At 39.4% G+C, this 21490-nt stretch overlaps 1 protein-coding gene across 5 annotated transcripts in view; it reads left to right on the top strand.

Annotated features, from left to right (window-relative positions):
* Window positions 1-596: 596 nt before the first annotated feature.
* commd10 (COMM domain containing 10) overlaps window positions 597-21490 on the top strand; it is a 74902-nt gene continuing 54008 nt past the window's right edge. For 2 of the 5 annotated variants that reach the window (XR_011889514.1, XM_072281419.1), the window contains exons 1-5: window positions 597-758; window positions 8842-8932; window positions 11971-12081; window positions 18267-18422; window positions 20022-20132. Coding sequence is in view for 3 of the 5 variants with exons in the window: in XM_072281419.1 (XP_072137520.1) it covers window positions 730-758; window positions 8842-8932; window positions 11971-12081; window positions 18267-18422; window positions 20022-20132 (498 nt within the window). In the remaining 2 variants the exon portion in view is untranslated. Of the gene's footprint in view, window positions 759-8841; window positions 8933-11970; window positions 12082-13686; window positions 13779-18266; window positions 18423-20021; window positions 20133-21490 lie in introns of those variants that run through there. The other 3 variants (XR_011889515.1, XM_072281420.1, XM_072281421.1) reach the window with 2 other exon arrangements.

Here is a 21490-nt window from a genome sequence, read left to right on the forward strand (position 1 = left end):
TGTACTGCTGCCGCAAAAAAAAATTGTGACATATGTGACTGATTCTGATAGGGGTCTCTATCGAGAGAGGGAAGGGAGCAGGGAGAGAGGAATCATAGTTGGGGGAGCGGAAAGCACCAGAGATACATTCCCTATTGATCAATAAACCATTGGTTTGGAATCAAGTTACCCTGCCTGGTGTGTCAGGGCTGGGTGTGTCTGTACCCAAGACAACCCTCGCCCCTGGCACTTCTTTACTGCCACCTGTCCACATCCCTCTCTTGGCACTCTACCTTCATCATTCCCAACCAACATCCTTGGCTCCTGCCAGACTTACAAACTTGCTCTCTGCTCCATGTTGACAAGTACTGTTATGTATACGTCTTGGAAACATACAGTACTGTGGAAAAAGTCTTAGGCACATATATCTAACCAGGGTGCCCAAGTCTTTTGCACAGTATCTTTAAGTATGTTTAAAGACAGAGATAGGTCATCGCGGCGCACAGAGCTGTGTTTACAATAATCTCCCACAGCACAGCTGGGTTGTGATGCCTCCTTCATCTGCTCGGCCTACTCGGGACAGCTTCGCTTTCTGCGCGGACCGGACGTGAGCCTCGTCGGCCCCCGTTGGCCGCGCCGCCGTGTGATCAGCGGCCCCCGGAGCGGAAGGAGGGAGGCTGTGGAGGGCGGGACGCCGAGCAGGGCAAGCAGGAGCGTCAGCCGCCGCCGCCGCTGGGCGAGGGTCGCGGGATGGCAGCGATTGTCAGAGAGACCCAGAGGTGGGGCGTTCAGCACCGTGGCAACGGCCCTGCTCTTCGCTCATCTACCAAATAGCCGTGGTTTGCGTTGACACAGTCGGTCCTTAGCGGGCGAGCAGGGACGGGAATTGATGCTGGGCTGTTGAAACGTGTTGATGGGAGGAGTGATTTTTGATAGAAAGGCTATGGAGTTGAGAGGTCTGCCTGACGCTGAGGTTCCACTCGTTTGATTTAGCTTGCGGCAGGTAGGAAATGTTGAACTCAGAAGTGGACTAGTGGCAGGGCCTGAATTTGGATAGTTTGCTGTGTATCTAGATTTTATTAGAGGGAATGTCTGTTCATAAAACGTTTGCTATTATATTTAAAGGTATCAGAGTGGTAGATGTGTGGAAGAGTTAAAATAAGTGTTAGGTGGCGTCAATTTAGATACTGAAGCAAACTCCTCGATTTGTGATTATCCAGCGCCCTCCCCAGCCCTAACTGAACCATTGACTTCCTGACCAACAGACTGAAATCAGTAAAGATTGGCAACAATACCTTCTTCATGATTACCTTCAATAATGGTGCCCCCTGCAAGGCTGCATCCTCAACCCTTAACGCTTATACACTCTCAACTGTGTGGCCAAGCTCTGCTCTAACTCCACGTATAAGTCTGTCGCTGACAGTACTTGTAGTGGGCTTGACCTCACATGACAAGACATACTACAGGAAGGTGATAGAGAATCTGGTGGCATGGTGCCAAGCCAACAGCCTTTCTCTCAATATCAGCTAAAGGAAGGAACTGTTGATAGATTTCAGGAAGTGGACTGGAGTACACACCTCAGCATGTATAAATGCATCTGAGGTGGAGATGGTTGAGAGCTTCAAATTTCTATCGCCAACAATTTGCTCCAATCCAACCATGTGAATGCTATGTGCAATAAAGTGTACCAACTCCTCTACTCTCTCAGAAGGCTAATGAAATGTGGAATGTACATAATGATTTTTACCATTTTTTAAATTCATCTAGATATATGCCAATCACAAACAAGAAAATCGACAGATGCTGGAAATCTATGCAACACACACACAAATTGCTGAAGGAACTCAGCAGGCCAGGCAGCATCTATGGAAAAGAGTACAGGACATTTCAGACCGAAACCTTTCATCAGGACTGGGAAAAAAGATGAGCAGTCAGAGTAAGAAATTGGGGGGAGAGGAGGACGAACCACAAGGTGAGAGGTGAAACTGGGGTGGGGGGTGGGGGGGGTTGAAGTAAAGAATGGAAAGTTGATTGGTGAAAGATATACAGGGCTGGAGAAGGGGGGAATCTGATAGGAGAGGACAGAAGGCCATGGAAGAAAGAAAAGGAGGAGGAGCACCAGAGAGTGGTGATGGGCAGATAAGGAGATAAGGTAAGAAGGGAAAGAGGAATGGTGAAGGGGGGGCACCATACCAGAAGTTCAAGAAATCGATGTTCATGTCATCGGGATGGAGGCTATCCAGGCGATATATAAGATGTTGTTCCTCTAACCTGAGTGTGGCCTCATCACGACGGGAGAGGAGGACGTGGACTGACATATGGGAATTGGAAGTGGAAATGAGATGGTTGGCCACTGGGAGATCCTGCTTTTTGTGGTGGATGGAACTCGGCGAAGCGGTCTCCTGATCTCAGGTCTCATCTTTTTTTCCAGTCCTGATGAAGGGTCTGGGCTGGAAATGTCGACTGTACTCTTTTCCATAGATGCTGCCTGGCCTATTCAGTTCCTCCAGCATTTTGTGTGTGTTGCTATCTAGAAGTATCAAAGCTTGTTCTGTCCAAAGCTGCAATGCACCCCAGTCCATCATGCAAACCAATCTCCCCTTTATCAACTTCATCTACATTTCCTGCTGTCTCTGGAAAGGAACTAACATAATCAAGAATACATCACACCCAAGTCTTATTTCCTCTTTTGTCAGGCAGAAGATATGAAAGCTTGAGACCACCAAACTCAAGGACAGTTTCTTTCGCACTGTTACCAGGCTTTTGAAAGGACCTCTTGTGCTAAAAATGAACTCTTGATCTCCCAGTGTGCCTTGTCATTGCCCTTGTACTTTATTTATCTACCTGTGCTGCACTTTCTCTGTAACTTGTATTCTCTGTACTCTGCATTCTGTTTTCTTTCACCACTGCAATTTTACTATGTGCAGCACGATCTGTGTGGTTAGCATTCAAAAAAAATTCTCGCTGTATCTTGGTAGAAGTGACAATAATAATAAACCAAACCAACAATAACCTGATCAGAACCGTGTTAGGGAGATGAAAATGTCTGCAAAGAGTCTGCACGTAAAGGTGCTTACTGCCCATTACGCTACTGGCGTTAAGGGCAACAGTGAAGGTCCTCAGTCTCTGGCAGTGTTCAGGGTTTCCTTCATTGTGTGAGTAGCTTTGTCTCGATTTTCATTACTGTCAGTCATGCAAGTCCCAGATGGAGACTCAGGAATACTGTTGCACACCGACGCAGAGGGATTCTTTTTGCTGTTTCTGTAACAATTTAGTTTTACGAGTCAGAGTTGTTAGCCCTGAGCTGAGCCCCCGAACCTGGAGGACCAGTGGAGCAGTCTTAGTCTGGCCTCTACCCTTTGACCTATTTGGCATGGGTGACCCTACCAAGAGCCAAAGCATAAAGCCCTGACTTAAGCCAACATAGCTCTCTGGGTCATTGAGGCACGCAAGCCTCCAAACCCAACAAGATTGTGGTCTTCTTGGGGGTGTATATAAAGGTGTAGGTGTAGAAAAGGAGGAAGTTGCTGGAAATATTGACTAGATTTGAACTGCTGATGGTAGTGCCAGGCAAGGGTCATTGCATTGAGCGAACTAGTGAAGGACAAAGTCTATAGGAAGATGGTTGGATGATATTCCTTTTGTGGATGTAAAGGAAATTGAGTGCTCTGGAGTTAGTGCATAGAAGTGTGCTGAGATTTTTAAAAATGTGATCTTAATCGTGGATAGGCTTTTTCCATTGAGAGTGGTGGGAGGACATGAGTTGAGAGTTAAAGGGCAAAAGTTTAGGGGTAACATGAGGGGGAACTTCTTTACTCAGAGAGTGGTAGCTGTGTGGAACGAGCTTCCAGCAGAAGTGGTTGAGGCAGGTTCGATGTTGTCATTTAAAGTTAAATTGGATAGATATATGGACAGGAAAGGAATGGAGGGTTATGGGCTGAGTGCAGGTCGGTGGGATTAGGTGAGAGTAAGAGTTCAGCATGGACTAGAAGAGCCGAGGTGGCCTGTTTCCGTGCTGTAATTGTTATATGGTTATATGGTTTATATGGTTAATGGAATAACAGGGCCTAATTCCTTATGTTCTTTATGACTGTGGAAGATGTGTCAATTTCGGACCATGAATAATGAGACTCTGAGTTGTTTTATGTGACTAATAGCAATGTGATGGGCTGAATGGCTCAATTCTGCTCCTGTGTCTTATGGTCTTAATTGTCAGGGAAAAGGCGTGAGATGATGAGAGTTTGTAAGAATGTTGGTCACCGGGGTGTCTAAATGAAAATGGGTAAATAAATATCACAATGTAACTGATTATAATTCACCAAATTAAATTTAACAGGATAAAAAGATGTATTTTGTTCTGTGTTAGAAACAGATCTTGATAATTCTAATGTGGGAAATTATGGTATGCTGTCCAATTAATGAATCTCTAATCTTGCATATATTTAACCAAAAAATTCTAAATTTCATCTCGTGAATTTGTAGTGGGATGTCACAAAGGCTTTTTCAGAATACATTTTTTAACATAAAGATCAAAAAACTCAAAACACATTTTTAATTAATGGGCCTCAAATTAGACTGAGTTTTCTTGGGGCTTGTGGTTTTAAAAGGATTATATTGGTTTATGTCTATATCATTGATTCCCAAAGTGGGCAATATCACTCCCCTGGGGGTGGCAAGAGTTTCTGAGGGATGATAAAGATAAAGGGAGTGGTGTGAGGGGTGTGCCCTCAGTAGTGGGGGGTGGGGGCAGTCAGCTAATGGATTACAGGCTTAATTTAAAAAATGAATTACATATTATAAGCATTTGATCCACAGTGCCTCATAATTGATTACAATGATCATGTTATCACCTCATCTCTTGCTAACCCACCATTTTCTTAGACTTTGCTTGACTTGCGCTATAGTTGTTGAAAAGCAATGTGACACTTCTGTGTTTGGCATATCATTAGAAATCTGGACTGAAGAAGTCATGTTACTTCCAGTCCCGGCCTGCGCATTATTGTCGTTCACTACTGTGGAACAGTGTTAGCTAGTACGATTCCCATACTCTAATCACACAGTGACACAATTCCTGTGAATTAGAGTTGCTGTTGAAAAGGGTAAAGTTCAGAATCTGCCCTTTTGAATGGTTTCAAATGCATTTCTCTAGCCAAAGGCCCAACCAAGATATCACTACCCCACCTTATGTACCTTCAGGGAGAGAGTTAAGCTTTACCTGAGCAATGTTGATGTCATAGCTTTCCCCTTTATTGATTGTACCATGGGATTGGACTTAAAACAGTAGACGATTATACATAGTTGTTAATCCATAAAGAAAATAGCAGAAGCAGACCAAATGAAGAAGAATTGTAAACAGTATTGTGTGGAGCATCTGAAATATGGATTTAGACCAGTGTCAAGCAACCAGCAGCAGCCAATGCTGTATGAAAAAGCTTTTTCAAATGAGCCAATGAAACTGTTCAGGCTCCTTGAACATTTGAAGAGAATGCACTCTGATAAAGCAAACAAGAACTTGGCTTATTTTCAGTAATTTTGTGAAAACTTTCAGAAATGGAAATCACTTTAAAACATGTTTGCCAGCACTTGACAGCAAAATGGTGATTGTGTGCTTCATTGCTCATTGATAAATCTAGAAAGCCCCATACAATTGTAGAAGAGCTGATCTTGCCAGCAGTAAGAGAGGTTCTGAGTATGGTCTCGTATAAGTCTCCAGCCAAATAATTGAAGCAATTCTGCTCAGCATCAACTCTGTTCAAAGATGAATAGATGAAATTTCTTAAGAATGTGGAAGACATTGTGCAACTTGCTTTGGACAGCAGAATTTGCTCTGCCTGACCAAGTTGAGTGAACTTTGCCAGGCAACAAATCCTTGCTTCTTGGTTATGCTCGCATCATAAGAGAAGAAAACATGGTTCAAGGGTTGTTTTTTGCAAAGGCAATAGAAATAGATATGAAAGGGGAGTCAATATTTCAGGTTGATGAGCGATCTTTCAAAAAGAAGGGCATTCCACTCAACGTTCTTGCTTGTGCAACATATGGGGCACCATTAATGACAGGATACCCCTTGGGGTTTTTACTTTCTTAAACAAGCTGTACTTAGCATATTTACCATTTACTGTGTAATTCACAGACAACATCTTGTCACAAAAAACCTAAGTGATCGACGGCACAAGTCATTAAATACTGAAATCACAGCGGTACATAAAATCAAGTCCCGTACACTTAATCTGGACTAATTTGTGTTGAGAATAATGAACAATTTGAAGACTTGCTGTTCCACACAGAAGTCAGATGGCTCTCGAAAGGAAACTGCCTGAGATGCTTTTGTGCACTATTTGAAGACTCGAATGCTTCATTAAGTAATCAACTCAAGAATATTAGGCATCGCATTGCTTATTGTCAGAATTATTTGAGAAGTTTAACGATACCAATCTTCAATTACAAGGAAATGATGTGAATCTTATCAAGGTCAAATCAGTCATCTCTACATTTCTGTCCAAGTTAACCGTATTTAAGTGCAACATTGGCTGTTGCAACTTTTTTCCAATTTCCGAGACTCTGAGTTGGAAGAGAAAGACAGAATACCAGGTGATCTTCAAGTATACTGTGCACACCTGGATGAGCTGCATAAAGTCATGTCAGAGAGATTTCAGCATCTTCTCTCGATCCAAATTCCAGATCACTTGTCATGCGGAACTAACTTGAAGGATGTAGGAAGAACTGATTTCGCTACAAAATGACTTTGAGCTGAAGCTGAGTTTCAAAAATCATTTCAGGATATTTTGGTTGCAGGAAGAAATCTCTGAATGCTGTCCTGCATTGTGGAAAAAAGTCAAGATGTTCTTCATTGCCTTTTGAACATCATATTTAGTGGACTGTGGTTTCAGTACAGTCGCTCCACTTCTTTCAAAACAATGAAGCAGACTGCAAACTACTGAACATGGGATTGGAGACTCCTTCTGAGTGACATTCATCCTGATGTTGAGAAGCTGATATCACGATATCAAGCCCATCCATCTCACTGCAAGGTGAAAAAGCAATGAAGTAGTGAATAATCAGACTATTTTATGATCTAAAATTGTTGATGAAAATCGTTTTTACTGTAATTAAATAAAGGAATAATTTTATTTGTAGCTTTAAATAGATTTTAAATTTTTTGCAATTACAGGTGATTCAGATTAATTCGGGCACATCAGGACAAACTTTGGCATAATTAAGTGGCTGTCCCAATTAGCCCAAGTTTCATGAAAATAGTTAAAAAAAAGTATTAAAAAAATTCAAACTAATGTTTAATTGAGTAACAAGCTACTGTATGTATTTATAAGAAATACAGAACTAATTAGAATACTACCAATCCTATTACAGTCCTACAAAACTATATTAGTTCCTAATAGTTATCAATGGAGCAATTATCTGCTGTATGCTGCCATGTATGGGGTATCCAGGGAGGAGTAGCACCTCTGGTGAAGGGCTTGTCATGTCCACCTTGGATAGCTCGCTCACCTTTGGTCCTCACTAGACACTCAACTCTCATCTGTGGCTCCAAGTGGCTGTTTGCATGTGACAACAGTCACATCTGGTACAGTGCTTTGATGGGAAGGCCAAACTAGGTGAGGGTAGCCAGTGGACCTTATACCCCAGTGAAATAGGGACATGTCTATCCAAGCATATGAAGTCAGCTCCAGTGAACCAGGTGGTTGAGATCAACAATGAGATCCAATGGCCAAGAAGGTGGTGCTACAATGCTTCGTGGAGTGCGAAAGCATGATAAGGCACAGAAGACATAGTTATACACTGTAAGGAAGACCCCAGTTTGTGACATATCTTGTACCACTGGTCCTGGACTTCCAAGATCGAGAGAGTGGAACTCTCCCAGTGCATTGGATTTTGCACTTTCCCATATAGGTTTCACTATCATCATTAGTTACGATGGACAACCAACACTGTAAGTGAACAAAATTAATGCAAACCTAATGGATTGCCTTCTACAATGCTTGTGATGATTGCTTCCTCCAAATTTTCATTTTCATTGCAACATTCAAGACGATTGTCAATACCTTCAAATTTTTCATAGTTCCTATCTTGTTGAAATAGTGAAATTGTTTCATTTTCACTCCCAACCATTTCTGGCATCTCCAAACTTGAATGCTTGAAACTGCAGTGAGCAAAACAATTCTAAATTGCCTTACTGCTTATTTCTCGCCAACTATCAGTAACAAAAATGTACTTTTTGAACACAAACACATGAAACCAATTAACCAGAATCCCCAGTATTTGTCACTGCTTTGAACTTGCAGTTCCTATTTTCTTTCAGTGTGCATCGTGCATCGTAAATCAAAATTCTTGATAGCTTTTAAGTAATGGCTGGAAAGGAAGAGGGGCTGCTGGGAATATGCTCTGGGAGCCAAGGGGATACTAACTCAAGTAAGTTTGGAAACCACTGGTCTATTTCTAAAAAAGAATAATAACTTATATTTCATGACCCCCTCCATATCTCTTAGAATATAATAGATGCTTTATAGCCAATTTTTATTTGAATTTTATCTTTTGAAATTTATTCTATGTCATGTAGACAATTCAATAGTAGAAAATGAAGATAGGATGGTCCATTTGCAGCAAATAAATAAAGGAAAACCAGGGAGAATAGCTTGCATCTTGCCAATGCTTAAGAATTTTTGCAGCATTCCAAGCAGAAGGTTTTGATTTAATTGTCATGGTTTGTCAAAAAATGGAAAGCTTGAAATGTATCTATGGTAATGCAGAATTCCTTTAACATGGAACTAAAATTTGGTCCTCGATTTTGTATTCAAATTTTAAAAACTGAAGTAAACTTCTCACCTGCCTTATTTTCTCTTTTAACAGCATAAAGGAAGCTGTGGTGTTGATAAATGGACTTGATACTGGCAAATTTCCACGACTACTGTCTCGTATTCTTCAGAAGCTTCACTTGAAGGTATATAATGGAAGCCGCAGGAGTTATGTTTATCTTCTATATGACAACAGGTTATTTACGTGAGTCATTAAGCTGTATTGCAGTCATGATATATAGAGTGTGATGGTTTGAGAAATATTGCAGCACCTTTATGAATGGGTCACTGTTATGTGTTGCCTGGTTAAATACAAATGTTCTATGTTAATTTTCAAACAATGAATGTTTTTAGTAACTGATTTTTCAGAGCGGCATGCTGGCTCAGCTAGTAGGGCCATGACCTTGTGGTGTAAAGACTGGGGTTTAATATTGGCTTTGGGTTTTGTCTGAATGTAGATGGACTTTCTTCTTGTGATTTTATTTTCCCTGTGGATTTTGGAGGACTGTTTGGGAGGGAAGCATTAAATTGATCTTGGGAGTGGGTTTAAGAGGTCAGTGCAACGTTGTGGGCCAAAGGGCCTGTACTGTGCTGTACTATTCTATGTTCTACCATGTAGACAGGTAGGTCCTTGGGTTAATTGGCCACTGTAAATTGTCCCTGATGTGTGGCTGAGTGGTGGGATCTGGGGAGAGTTGATGACAATGCAGGGAGCATTTTAAAAAAAGTGATTAGTATAGAATTAGTATAAGTAGGTGGTTGATAGTCAATGTGGACCTCATTGGGCTGAACAGCCTGTTTCTGTGCAACAGTACTTTACTTTCTGATTATGATTGTGTACTTGGGACCAATTAATCCTTTATCGTCATTGCTAATGTGGATTCGCGGCTATAAAAAATACAACTGCCACTCCTCCCACTGATAATGAATTTAAAATTAATTGAAAGAAATTTGTACATACCAGCAAAAATGTAAACTGGTTTATGTATATTTATCTATAAGTAATGAGCTAATATAAACAACATGCTGGAAAGAAACTAGTTTTAATATTTCAGGCCAATGACCTTTCATCTGTACAAGAACACAAGTAGATGGGAGCAGGAATAAAATGTCTGGCTCCTCAGGCTTACCCTTCTTCTCATTTTCATTTTTAAAATCTTTATTATTTATTATTATTAAAGATCAACGAAGTCAATATGTGCAATGAAGAATTAAATTAGCAAATAACTGATTAACAAAGCCAAGCAAGATATCAATGATAATAAGAAAAAACAAAGTGTTAATTTTTTTGAAAGAAAAAAAGAAAGAAAATAAAGAACCCCTACTAACTAAGAGGAAAAAACCCTACTAACTAAAAAAAAAACGAAAAAAAAACCATTGGGAGCACAACCCCCAACCTATACGTCATACAAGCTTCCATAAAAGAAAAACATCAATCCGCCAACTCAAATCCATTTAAACAAAAATGGGAAGGAAACCATATTAGTTAACTCAAATCAGATGATAGTAGCGGGCAAATGAACCCCGCCTTTTCTCAAAATCAAATCGAGGATCAAAAGTTCGACTTCTGATTTTCTCCAAACTGAGACATAGCATCGCCTGAGAGACCCATTGTATCAAAGTAGGAGCAGAAGCATCTTTCCATTTCAACAAAATAGCCCTTCTGGCCAATAATGTAACAAATACAGTTACATGTTGGTCTGACAGAGAAATACCATGAATATATTGAGGGATTATACCAAACAAAACTGTCAATTTATTAGGTTGTAAATTAATTTTTAAAACTTTAGAAATTGTAGAGAAAATAGATTTCCAAAAATGTTTCAATACAGAACACAACCAAAACGTATGTGTCAATGTAGCTGTCTTGGTTTTACATCTATCACACTGACTATCAACATTAAGAAATATTTTAGACAGTCTCCTTTGTCAAATAGTAATGACGTACAATTTTAAATTGAATTAAAGAGTGACTGGCACAGATCGAAGAAGAGTTAACCAACTTCAAAATCCGCAACCAATCTGCTGTTATCAAGGTCATGTTAAGCTCTCTCTCCCAATCTTGCTTAATCTTAAGTGAAGGGTAATTGTGCTGTTGTAATAATAAGATATCAATGTTTTCAATAAAACCTTTTGCTAAAGGGTTCAATTAAACTTTTAGTTTAATTTATCGAAATTATTTATTTAAACCTTCATTAAGTGATCCTACCTTCTTTGGAAGAATAAAGGAGTTTATTCCTTCATGGATCTGTTCCAAGATGGCCGATTGATGTCTTTTGAGAAATTAGTAACAAAATACTCTCTCTCGTATTCACATTTCCTGCAATATCTTCAGGTCAGACACTGCTTACAAGAATATTTAAGTAATTTTCCATATATACAGGATTCTGACCTGTTAGATATTATTTTAAAAATGAACCCTTCTTTTCAATATGATCATGGCTCTCCATTCTACGTGACATGGGCCATTCTATGTCAATTTCACACTTCCCTTAAGTCCCTGATGTTTCAAAAATATATCTACCTCTGCATTAAATACTTCTAATTTCTGCCCAACCCTCTGGATATAGAATTTCAGAGATTCACTACTCTGTGCAATAGGAAATTTCTATGCACGCTGGTTTTAAATTACCTGTCCTTTATCTTGAAACTGTCCCTTATTTGAGATTCTCCCATAAGTAAAAAAAATCTGAAAATCTACCCTGTTTTGTCTCATTAATATTTTACCTGTCAATAATATCACCTCTCTTTCTGCTAAACTCCAAAGAATACAGACTCATCCTTTCTAAGCCTCTTGACAAGATGATTTTCACATCCCAGTAATAAGCCAGGTGAATCTCCTTTGGTCTGCCTCCAGTAATGTTGTATTGGGAAAAAAAACTACCTGATGTGACCTTGCTTGCATCCTCATTCCTCTCCTCATTAAAATCCACTTGCTAGGTTTTCCAGAATTGTAATATTATCATTGTAACGTGCCCTTCCATCTGCTTTTGGGTTTAAATTAATCTTTAAAGTCTCATTTTGGTTTGGATAGGAAAGAATAATTTTTAAGGACAGCTTTGGAATGTTGAGGACTGTCACTCATGAACTGTTTATCATTTATTGCTGTGTTAAAACCTTAAATTACCTGAACATTGTTCATTAAATCATCATGTCTATAGTACTAATACAGTGCTGTTTTTAGGACGAGCATTCATTTAATGAAGAAGAAAAGGAAAAGCTTCAAGCAGCACTTTGTCTGGAAAAGCATGAGCTTCGCTTGGTGTTGGAAACTGTATCTTTTATCTTGGAACAGGTGAAATAAGGAGGATTTACCTTACGTGATATCTGGATCCAATCTAGTTATTATCATACTTTTTAAATGACTAAATAAAGCTGTCGCATTAAGCAATTTTCCCTTTTATAAGTCGAACACCACCTATAGCAAGACACAACACAACTTGGTTTTAAATTATTAGTTCCTCATCTTGTAACGACATCCCCTCATTTGAGACCTTAGTAAATGATTAGATAATTCTGATGGGTCAAAATTTAGAATGTGCTTTATTTTGTGGCCAAAGACAATCATTTTAGACAATAATCTAAAAAGGAGTTAGAAGATTGCTTCGTACCTGGTAATTAATGATTTCTTTATAATTGTAAAGAACCAGCAAATGTCTTCCAAATGTTAGTGAACATAAAGTGACAGCAGATTAGTCTGTGGCAAGTGAAGTGTTGCAGGAGATAGAGATTTAGATTCTTTCAGTTGTTGCTAAGTTGCTGGGTTCTATGTCAGCAGGCCTGAGCTCAGTAAATCTGAGGCGAGGTTCACAATGGTGAGTAGAGTTTAATTTAATTGGACAAAAGGAGAAATACAAAGGTGAGACACTGTAGAGCAGAAAGAAGGTGCACGTAGATTTTGGAAGCAAATATTCATGGAACAGAATCAAACTCAGAACCCGCAGTCACACCCCGGAAGTGTGGGTAGCGTGTGCAGACAAAAGTATGGAATGTGGAAAATGAAACTGGTGTACTCGGGACATAAATTATCAAATTGAATAATAAGGTAATTATTATTAGTATTCAGGATAGATAAGGAGAGAAAAATAGAAAATGGATTATGTTGATCAAAAATGTTGCCACCGTACTGGAATGAAATGATGCACATGAAGATACGGCACAGAATCTGCATAGAATGGAGGAAAAATTGAGGAACAAATACTCAGCATTAAAGCCAAGTAAGTTGTGGGAAGGACATAAAGAAGCAAATTTGCAGGTACATTTCTGAAAGAACATGTGACTTTAGTCATTGTAGCATCGTCCGTTAGAAGCACAGAAAATTTATGATGCAGAACCAGGCCACTTGACTCCTCGTATTTGTGCCAACTGGAAAAAGAGCTGCCTGGTTGAATCCCACCTACCAGCACTTGGAGGTAACTGCTCTTCAACCATACGTCCTGTAACACCCACAAAATGCTGGAGGAGCTCAGCAGATCAGCAGCATCTATGGAGAGGAATAAAGAGCCTACATTTCAAGCCAAGATTCTTCATCAAGACTAGAAGGGAAGGGGGAAGAAGCCATAATAAGAAGGTAGGGAGAGGGAAAGGAGTCCAAGCTGGAAAGTGATAGGTGAAGCCGGGTAAGGGGGATAATAGGTGGAAGGGGAGGCGAGGATGAAGTGAGAAACACAGAGTGATTGGTGGAGAAGGTAAAGGACTGAAAAAGAAGGTGGCATATATCCTAGTACTTTTTAATACAGTATGGCTCTCTACTGCTGTGTTGTCCAGGGAGTTATAGACTCTTCTTACTCTTCCCCAACTCCAGCCCAATCCTATGGAGTAAACAGTGAGGAGGATAATAACAAATAGCAGATTGGTAATTAGTAAATTTATTAAAAATATGTGAAATATATTTTGGTAGGAAGAATGAGAAGTCATGTAAACTAAATGACATTGTTGAAGAGGAAACAGGAACATAAGGTTTTGCAAGATGTTAAAAGCAAAGTTGATAAAGTGAGTAAAAATGAGTATGAAATTTTATTTTTATAAATGGAATAATATATATAAGACCATTTGGTTCATCAAATCTGTTCTGCCATTTCATCATGGCTGATCCAATTTTTCTCTCAGCCCCAATCTCCTGCCTTCACATATCCTTTCATGCCCTAACCAATCAAGAATCTATCAACCTCTGCCTTAAATATCAGTATTATGATGATGATTATTATGATTATGAGGACACGCAGTCCCCTTTTATTGTCATTTAGTAATGCATGCATTAAGAAATGATAAAAATGTTTTCCCAGAATATCACGAAAACATATGACAAACTGACTTAAAAACTAACAAAAACCACATAATCATAATATATAATTACAACAGTGCAAAGCAATACCATAATTTGATAAGAACAGACCATGGCACAGTAAATGTCTCAGAGTCTCTCAAAGTCCCATCATCTCACGCAGACTGTAAACCCCCAGCGCCGCCATCTTGCCGATGCAGCATCCCGGAAGCATCCAACCACAGTCCGACTCCGAGTCCATCCAAAAAACTCCGAGCCTCCGACCACCTCCCGACAGCAATGCATCGAGCACCATCTCTGCCGAGCGTTTTGACCCCGGTCCTTGCAACAGGCAATACGCAAGGCCGAGGATTTGGGGCCTATGTCTCCCGAGATTCTCGATCGCACAGTAGTAGTGGCAGCGAAGCAGGCATTTCAGAAGTTGCTCCAGATGTTCCTCTGCGCTTTCACGGCTGTCCCCATCAAATCCAGATTGATGCACGGCCCCTAGTGACACATATCGATATTCATTTGGAACGGCCGCGCGTGCTGCGTAGCACCACCATCTTCTCCTCCCTCCTAACACTTATATTATGTAAATATACATAAACACTCAGCCTCTCCTTAGCTGCCTATGGCAATGAATTCCACAGATTCACCACTCTCTGGCTAAAGAAATTTCTCCTTATCTAAAAGGACGTCCTTCTTTTCTGAGATAGTTTCCTCTGGTCTTAGACTCTCCCGACATTGGAAACATCCTCTCCACATCCACTCTGTTAAGGCCTTTCACCATTTGATAGGCTTCAATTAGGTCACCCCTAATTCTTCTGAATTCTTGTGAATACAGGCCCAGATCCATCAAGTGCTCTTCATATGACAAGCAGTTCAGTCCTGGAATCATTTTCGTGAACCTCTTTTGAACCCTCTCCAATTTCAGAATGTCCTTTCTAACATAACGGACCCAACACTGCTCTCAATACTCCAAGTGGTAAAGCCTCAACATTACATCCTTGCTTTTATATTCTGATCCTCTTGAAATTAATGCCTACATCACATTTGCCTTCCTCACCAGAGACACAACCTGCAAATTAACCTTTAAGGAATCCTGCACAAGGACTCCCAAGTCCTTTTGCATCTCAGTTTTTTGTATTTTCTCTCCATTTAGAAAATCGTCAACCCTTTCATTGCTTCTACGAAACTGCATGACTATACACTTCTTGACTCTGTATTCCATCTGCCACTTCTTTGCCCATTCTCTTAATCGGTCTTAAGTCCTTTTGTAGCCTCTGTTCTTCTTCAGAACTACCTGCCTTCATATCGTCTGCAGACTTTGCATCAAAGCCATCAATTCTGTCATCCAAATCATTGACAGCACTAGTGGAACACCACTACTCACCGGCAACCAAACAGAAAAGGCTCTCTTTATTCCCACTCTTTGCCTCCAGCCAATCAGCCACTGCATGATCCATGTTAGAGTCTTTCCTGTAATACCATGGGCTTGTAACTTGGTAAGCAGCCTCGTGTGTGGTACTTTGTCTTCTGAAAATTCAAGTATACATGGATCCATGATTGGAGGAGGAGAAGATGGTGGCGCGACGCAGCTTGCGCGGCCACTCCGGTGAATGATATCTGTAATCTGTCAAGTAGGGTGCCATGCACAATCCTGATTTGATGGAGACAGACGTGTGAGAACGGAGGAACATCTGGAGAAACTTCTGAAATGCCTTTTTCACTGCCACTGTTACTGTGTGATCCAGAATCTCTGGAGGGGAAGGCCCCGAGTCCTCGGCTTTTCTTGTTGCTCGGCAGCCGGGACAGGGTTGAAGCACTCGGCAGAGATGGTGCTCGGTGTCGAAGGACTGGTTGGAGGCTCGAAGTTTTCGGATGGACTCAAAGTTGGCTGTGGTCAGGTGCTTCCAATGCATCGACAGTTGTTGGTGTCTGGAGGTTTATGGCAGGGAAAGTTTCTCCCTTCTGCTGCCTGCTATCGGAGACTATTGGGAGTCAATCGGAACTTTGAGACTTTTTTTTAACCGTGCCCATGGTCTGCTCTTTATCAAATTATGGTATTGCTTTGCACTGCTGTAACTATATGTTATAATTATGTGGTCTTGTCAGTGTTAGTCTTTGATTTGTCCTTTTTTTTTGTGATATCACTCTGGAGGAACATTGTATCATTTCTTAATGCACGCATGCATTTCTAGTGACAATAAACGAGGACTGAGTGTCCTCATAATCTAGTCTAATCTAATCTAATCTATACAATGTCCACGGATTCTCATTTGTCTACCCTGCTTGTTAATTCTTCAAAGAATTCCAGCAGATTTGTCACGCAAGATTTTCCCTTGAGGAAACCATGCTGGCTCCGGCCTATTTTATCATGTGCCTCCAAGTACTCCGAAGTCACATCCTTAACAATCGATTCCAACATCTTCACAACTACGAAGGTCAGACTAAATGGCCTATAATTTCCTTTCTTCTACCTCTCCCTTCTTGAAGAGTGGAGTGACATTTGCAATTTCCCAGTCTTCCAGAACCATTCCAGAATCTAGTGATCATTACTAATGCCTCCACAATCTCTTCAGCCACCTCTTGCAGAACACTAGGGTGTACACCATCTGGTCCAGGTGACTTGTCTACATTCAGACCTTTCAGTTTCCCAAGAACCTTCTCTCTAGTGGGGTAACCACACACTTCATGATCCCTGCCACTTGGAACTTCCACCATACTACTAATGTCTTCGACAGTGAAGACTGATGCAAAATACTTCTTCAGTTCATCCTCCATTTCCTTGTCCCCCATTACTGCCTCTCCAGCATTGTTTTCCAGTGGTCTGATATCCACATTCACCTCTTTTACATTTTATGTTTCTGAAGAAACTTTTGGGATCCTCTTTAATATTATTGGCTAGCTTCCTTTCATATTCCATCTTTACCTTAGTGACTTTTTAGTTGCCTTCTGTTGGTTTTTAAAAGCTTCCCAATCCTCTAACTTCCCACTAATTTTTGCTCTATTATTTACCCCCTCCTTGGCTTTTATGTTGGCTTTGACTTCTCTGATTAGCCATTGTTGTTTCATCTTGGCTTTTGAATACTACTTCTTCTTTGGATGTATGTATCTTGAGCCATCCGAATTTCGAAATTCCGGACATTGCTGCTCTGTTGTTATCCCTGCCAGTGTTCTTTTCCAGTCAATTCTGGCCGACTCCTCTCTCATGTCTCTGTAATTCCCTTTACTCCACTGTAATACTGATACATCTGACTTTAGCTTCTCAAATTTCTGGGTGAATTCGATGATATTATGTTCACTTGCCCCTAAGGGTTCCCATTCCCCTACCAAATTAGTTCAAATATATGTGTGTGTGTGTGTGTGTGTGTGTGTGTGTGTGTGTGTGTGTGTGTGTGTGTGTGTATATGTGTATATATATGTGTGTATGTGTGTGTATATATATATATATTATCTGAATGGAACTTCTGCTGAGAAACTTTGCAAAGCCATCATAGATAAACTAGTTGGAAACGCATTGATTTTATTGTTCTGATTCTGGGAGCTGCTGAAAGGAACTGGTATGGTACCAGGGCTGTAAGATGATAGTCAAATAAAATGAGGAAGAAAAAGAAAGTCTGTCATATACAAGGCTTCAATCATAACCTCTTTTGCCAAATCACTTCATATCTAGTGAAGGCTTTCTGAAATCTAGTTACTGATGTGGGGAACGTAATTGTATCTATCTACTGACTCTTTGTGAAATCACAATTGAGATTGTAAGTAAAATTACCTGATATTCAAAGAAAATTGTTTGTGTATTTATCATCGTTTTCCTTCAATTTTGAATTATCTGTAAGTACTAGCTTATTTATGAAAATGGAAACGAAAGAGGACATTTCAGCAGCTCTATGCAGACTTAATTTATGCTGCATCACTAAAGAAGAAGAGATAAACATTATACCTGCTATTGCTTTTGTTTAATATTCTATAGATTTCAAAGAAATGTGGCAGGATGAGATTTCATGCTGATAGTCAGTTTTCAACACAATGATTTAGGTAAAGGTTTTTGTTTCTTTATTGTACTTGCATTTGCTACAATAGATTTAGAGCTAATCATTGTGCTGGGATCAGATAGAAGGGTAATTTGCATACACGTGTACATTATCTATTTGTTTGAAAGATCTTGCAATGTTTGTTTGTTTCACTTTGCTTTTATTATTTCTCACCAGGCTGCCTATTATAATGTGAAGCCTGCTGCTCTGCAGCAACAGTTAGAGAATATCCACCTGAATAAGGAGAAAGCAGAGGCTTTTGCCCAGGCCTGGACAAATATGGGCCAAGATTTCATTGAAAAATTGAGGCAAAATACATTTGCTCCTAAAAAGGTAACAACAAATTAACATGATATAAATTAAGGGAGGTGAGGATTGTGCTTTCAAACAAAACAATATTATAATTCTATAAAACTAGCCCAAAATTCTTCACATACAGCTAGTTACTTTGCAGTTGTTTGAAATTTTGTCATAACTGAAGTGGGTGACGCGGTATTATAACAGTTAGCATGATACTTTACAGCACCAGTGACCCAGGTTCAATTTCGGCTGCTGTCTATAACAAGTTTGTATGTTCTCCCTGTGGCGGCATGGGTTTCCTCTGAGTGCTCCAGTTTCCTTCCACACTCCAAAAATGTACGGGTTGGTAAGTGTAATTGGGCGGCTCGAGCTTGTTGGGCCGGTAGAGCCTGTTACCGTGCTGTATATATAAAAAAGTCATTTCATGAATGTACTTGTTATAGGTGGCCAGAAAGAATAGACCATGACCGATGAAGAATTACTTTCTATTTTTCCACATGATGTCACGTGTCCATAATGAGCCATTGAGGACAGTGATGTGACTCATAGCATCTCGTGAGAAAGAAAGCAAAAGCAATCGATATTAAGTCAGCCATTATAATTGCTTGTATATTTATTCATTCATTAGTCAGAAGCACTTTGTTACAAGCTGAAGGAATTTTAATCAATATTTGAATCCATCTTTTGTGAGAATGCCTAGAAGTGCTGTCTTTTTACTCAGCTCCTTGCATGCTGTAATGCATTGGTGAACAATAAAACCGCCTTCAAACAACTACTACGCACCAGCACTAATGTTTACTGATCTACTTAGCTTAAGAAACAAGGGGACCCTCTTGAGCAAGGGCAGAATAAATATACTAAAGCAGAAGCATGCTTGATTTATTAAAAATGCTTCTTTGCTTTAAATACTTCTCTATCTAAGAAAAAGGCTTGTAATTTTCTCTTATTGCTTTGAAATTCAAGTATGAGGATTCAACAAAAGGAAAAAGAAAATAATACTTTCAGCATTATTCACTTTAATTTCACACTTGCAACAACAGTGATACTTTGAAATGTATTTGATTTTTTTCACTGTAATTATAGTTTTAGCATTGGTTTTATTAGGCCATTAGACATTGTCCTATTAGAATATGTACGCATTGCAGGTTTAAGTTAGTCTTTTGGAACAGAGATCCAAATGATTATTGTATGTCATTTTTGAATATGGGACCTGTTTCTAGTGTATAAGTATGGGGAAATTCTATTTGGAATTCATCTTTGGTTTCAATGAGTGAGAACAAACTGAGAATTTGTTACACCATACCCAACTGTTCTTTTCCCATAAACTTAAATCGAACAAACTCATTGTGTTTGTTAGAACATGGCTAACTTTACCTTGTTAATTGTCCCATATATTTAGATGCCATAAACCAGTGTTCAAAGTAAATTGTCATTTATGGTTAGTGTTTTTCCCAAAATGTTAAAAGTAATAAGTACAGCAATAAGTGCTGTATTAAGCAGAGTTAAACTACGGGTACAAGCAAATTGGGTTAATCTTGGAGCGGGTGGAGACAGAAATGAAAATACTGATAATGTATTCAGATATGTCACAACTGTTTCACGTTACTTTCTTAAATTTATTAATGTTTTCAGCTTGAAAAGATTGGATGGTGTCTTAACCTCGAAATGGGCCAGTCAACTCAAGCCAAAATGAAGTCTCCTCATGCTATACTTGAACTTGGAGTGAACAGTGAAGACTCTGAGGTAAATAAAAACAATTATAAAGGGACAAGTTGTCCTATACCACAATTTGATACACTGTACTTTTTGTTAAGAATTCAATTTACTATGTATTCATAGTAAATTTTCAAATTATTGCAATCTTAATTGATTTAAGCCATGAAGGATATTCTTTTGTGTGTCTTTATTTCTGTCCCTTGTGCTTGAATTAGCAGAATATTGTTCAATTATGTTTCTGTAACATTGCTTACCTTTTCAAATCTTACTGAGAGAGATCTTTTATTTCAATACACTTAAGTATGTCAGTTTATTTAATTATGATTGATGACTGAAACTGTACACTAGTATAATTGATGAATTTCTGGAGAGAATAAAATGTTAGCGCATGTAGCCGTAGGAAGTACTTTTGAAGGAGTATTAAGAAACAAGTTATGGGATCTCACAGCATGGAACCAGGTCCTTTGGTCCACAATGTCCAAACTGGCCGCTATACTCATCTTATTTCTCAGTACTCAACCACTGACCTCCTTTGGCACTTCAAGCACTCACCTGAACTTATTGAATGATTCTGCTTCTCCACCATCCCCTTAAGCAACAGTTTCAGATTTTAACTATCCTCTGGGTGAAAGTATTCTTTCTCAAATCCCTTCAGAATTTCCTTGCCTTTATCCAGATTGGATGTCCGTAAATTCAGAATATTGTGTGAAGAGGTCGTGGCCTATTAAATTTTGCTTGTTCCTTATTTTTGGATCCTCCATGTTCTTGTCTCTAACTAACTTCACATTCTTTCAAACCATCACCCTTGACATCCCTCTACCCTTCTATTCATTTTCTTGTATTTCCGTAAGTTTAATTGTTGCCATAACCCTCTGCATTGGAATCTCCTTGCCAAACCTCTTTTTCTCTCTATTTCTCATTCTCTCATTTGGGCATTCTTTAAATTTACCTTGCTGATGAGGTTACGTTTCACCTGCCCCCTCTTTCTTGTATAGTAAGTGTTATGATTAGTTTGGTAATATTCTTGCAAAGTAATTCTGGGATCGTTACACAGTGGATGATAGTAAGATTAGAAACTCAGTGTGACATTTCAGCCTTTGGCAAGTTTGTTAATTATTTAAACCGATAATAATTGCAAATTCAACATTGGAGCCAGAGATGAACAATTTTTGCTGGCCTTGCATAAGAAGAGTCCTGGGTAAATCAAAGACTCTAAATTGTCAGTAAGATCATAATGGGGTCCAGTAGCATTGAATAGGACCTGAAAATTTGTGAAAACCTATCTGAAATTAAAGCCTTAATTTCAGTGGTAGTACAGTAAGAGTTCTGTAGCATTGTCCCAAATTTACTGGACTCACTGTGAACCATTGATCCAGAGTCAAAAA

This window comes from Mobula birostris, chromosome 17, assembly GCF_030028105.1.
Source record: "Mobula birostris isolate sMobBir1 chromosome 17, sMobBir1.hap1, whole genome shotgun sequence".
NCBI lineage: Eukaryota > Metazoa > Chordata > Chondrichthyes > Myliobatiformes > Myliobatidae > Mobula > Mobula birostris.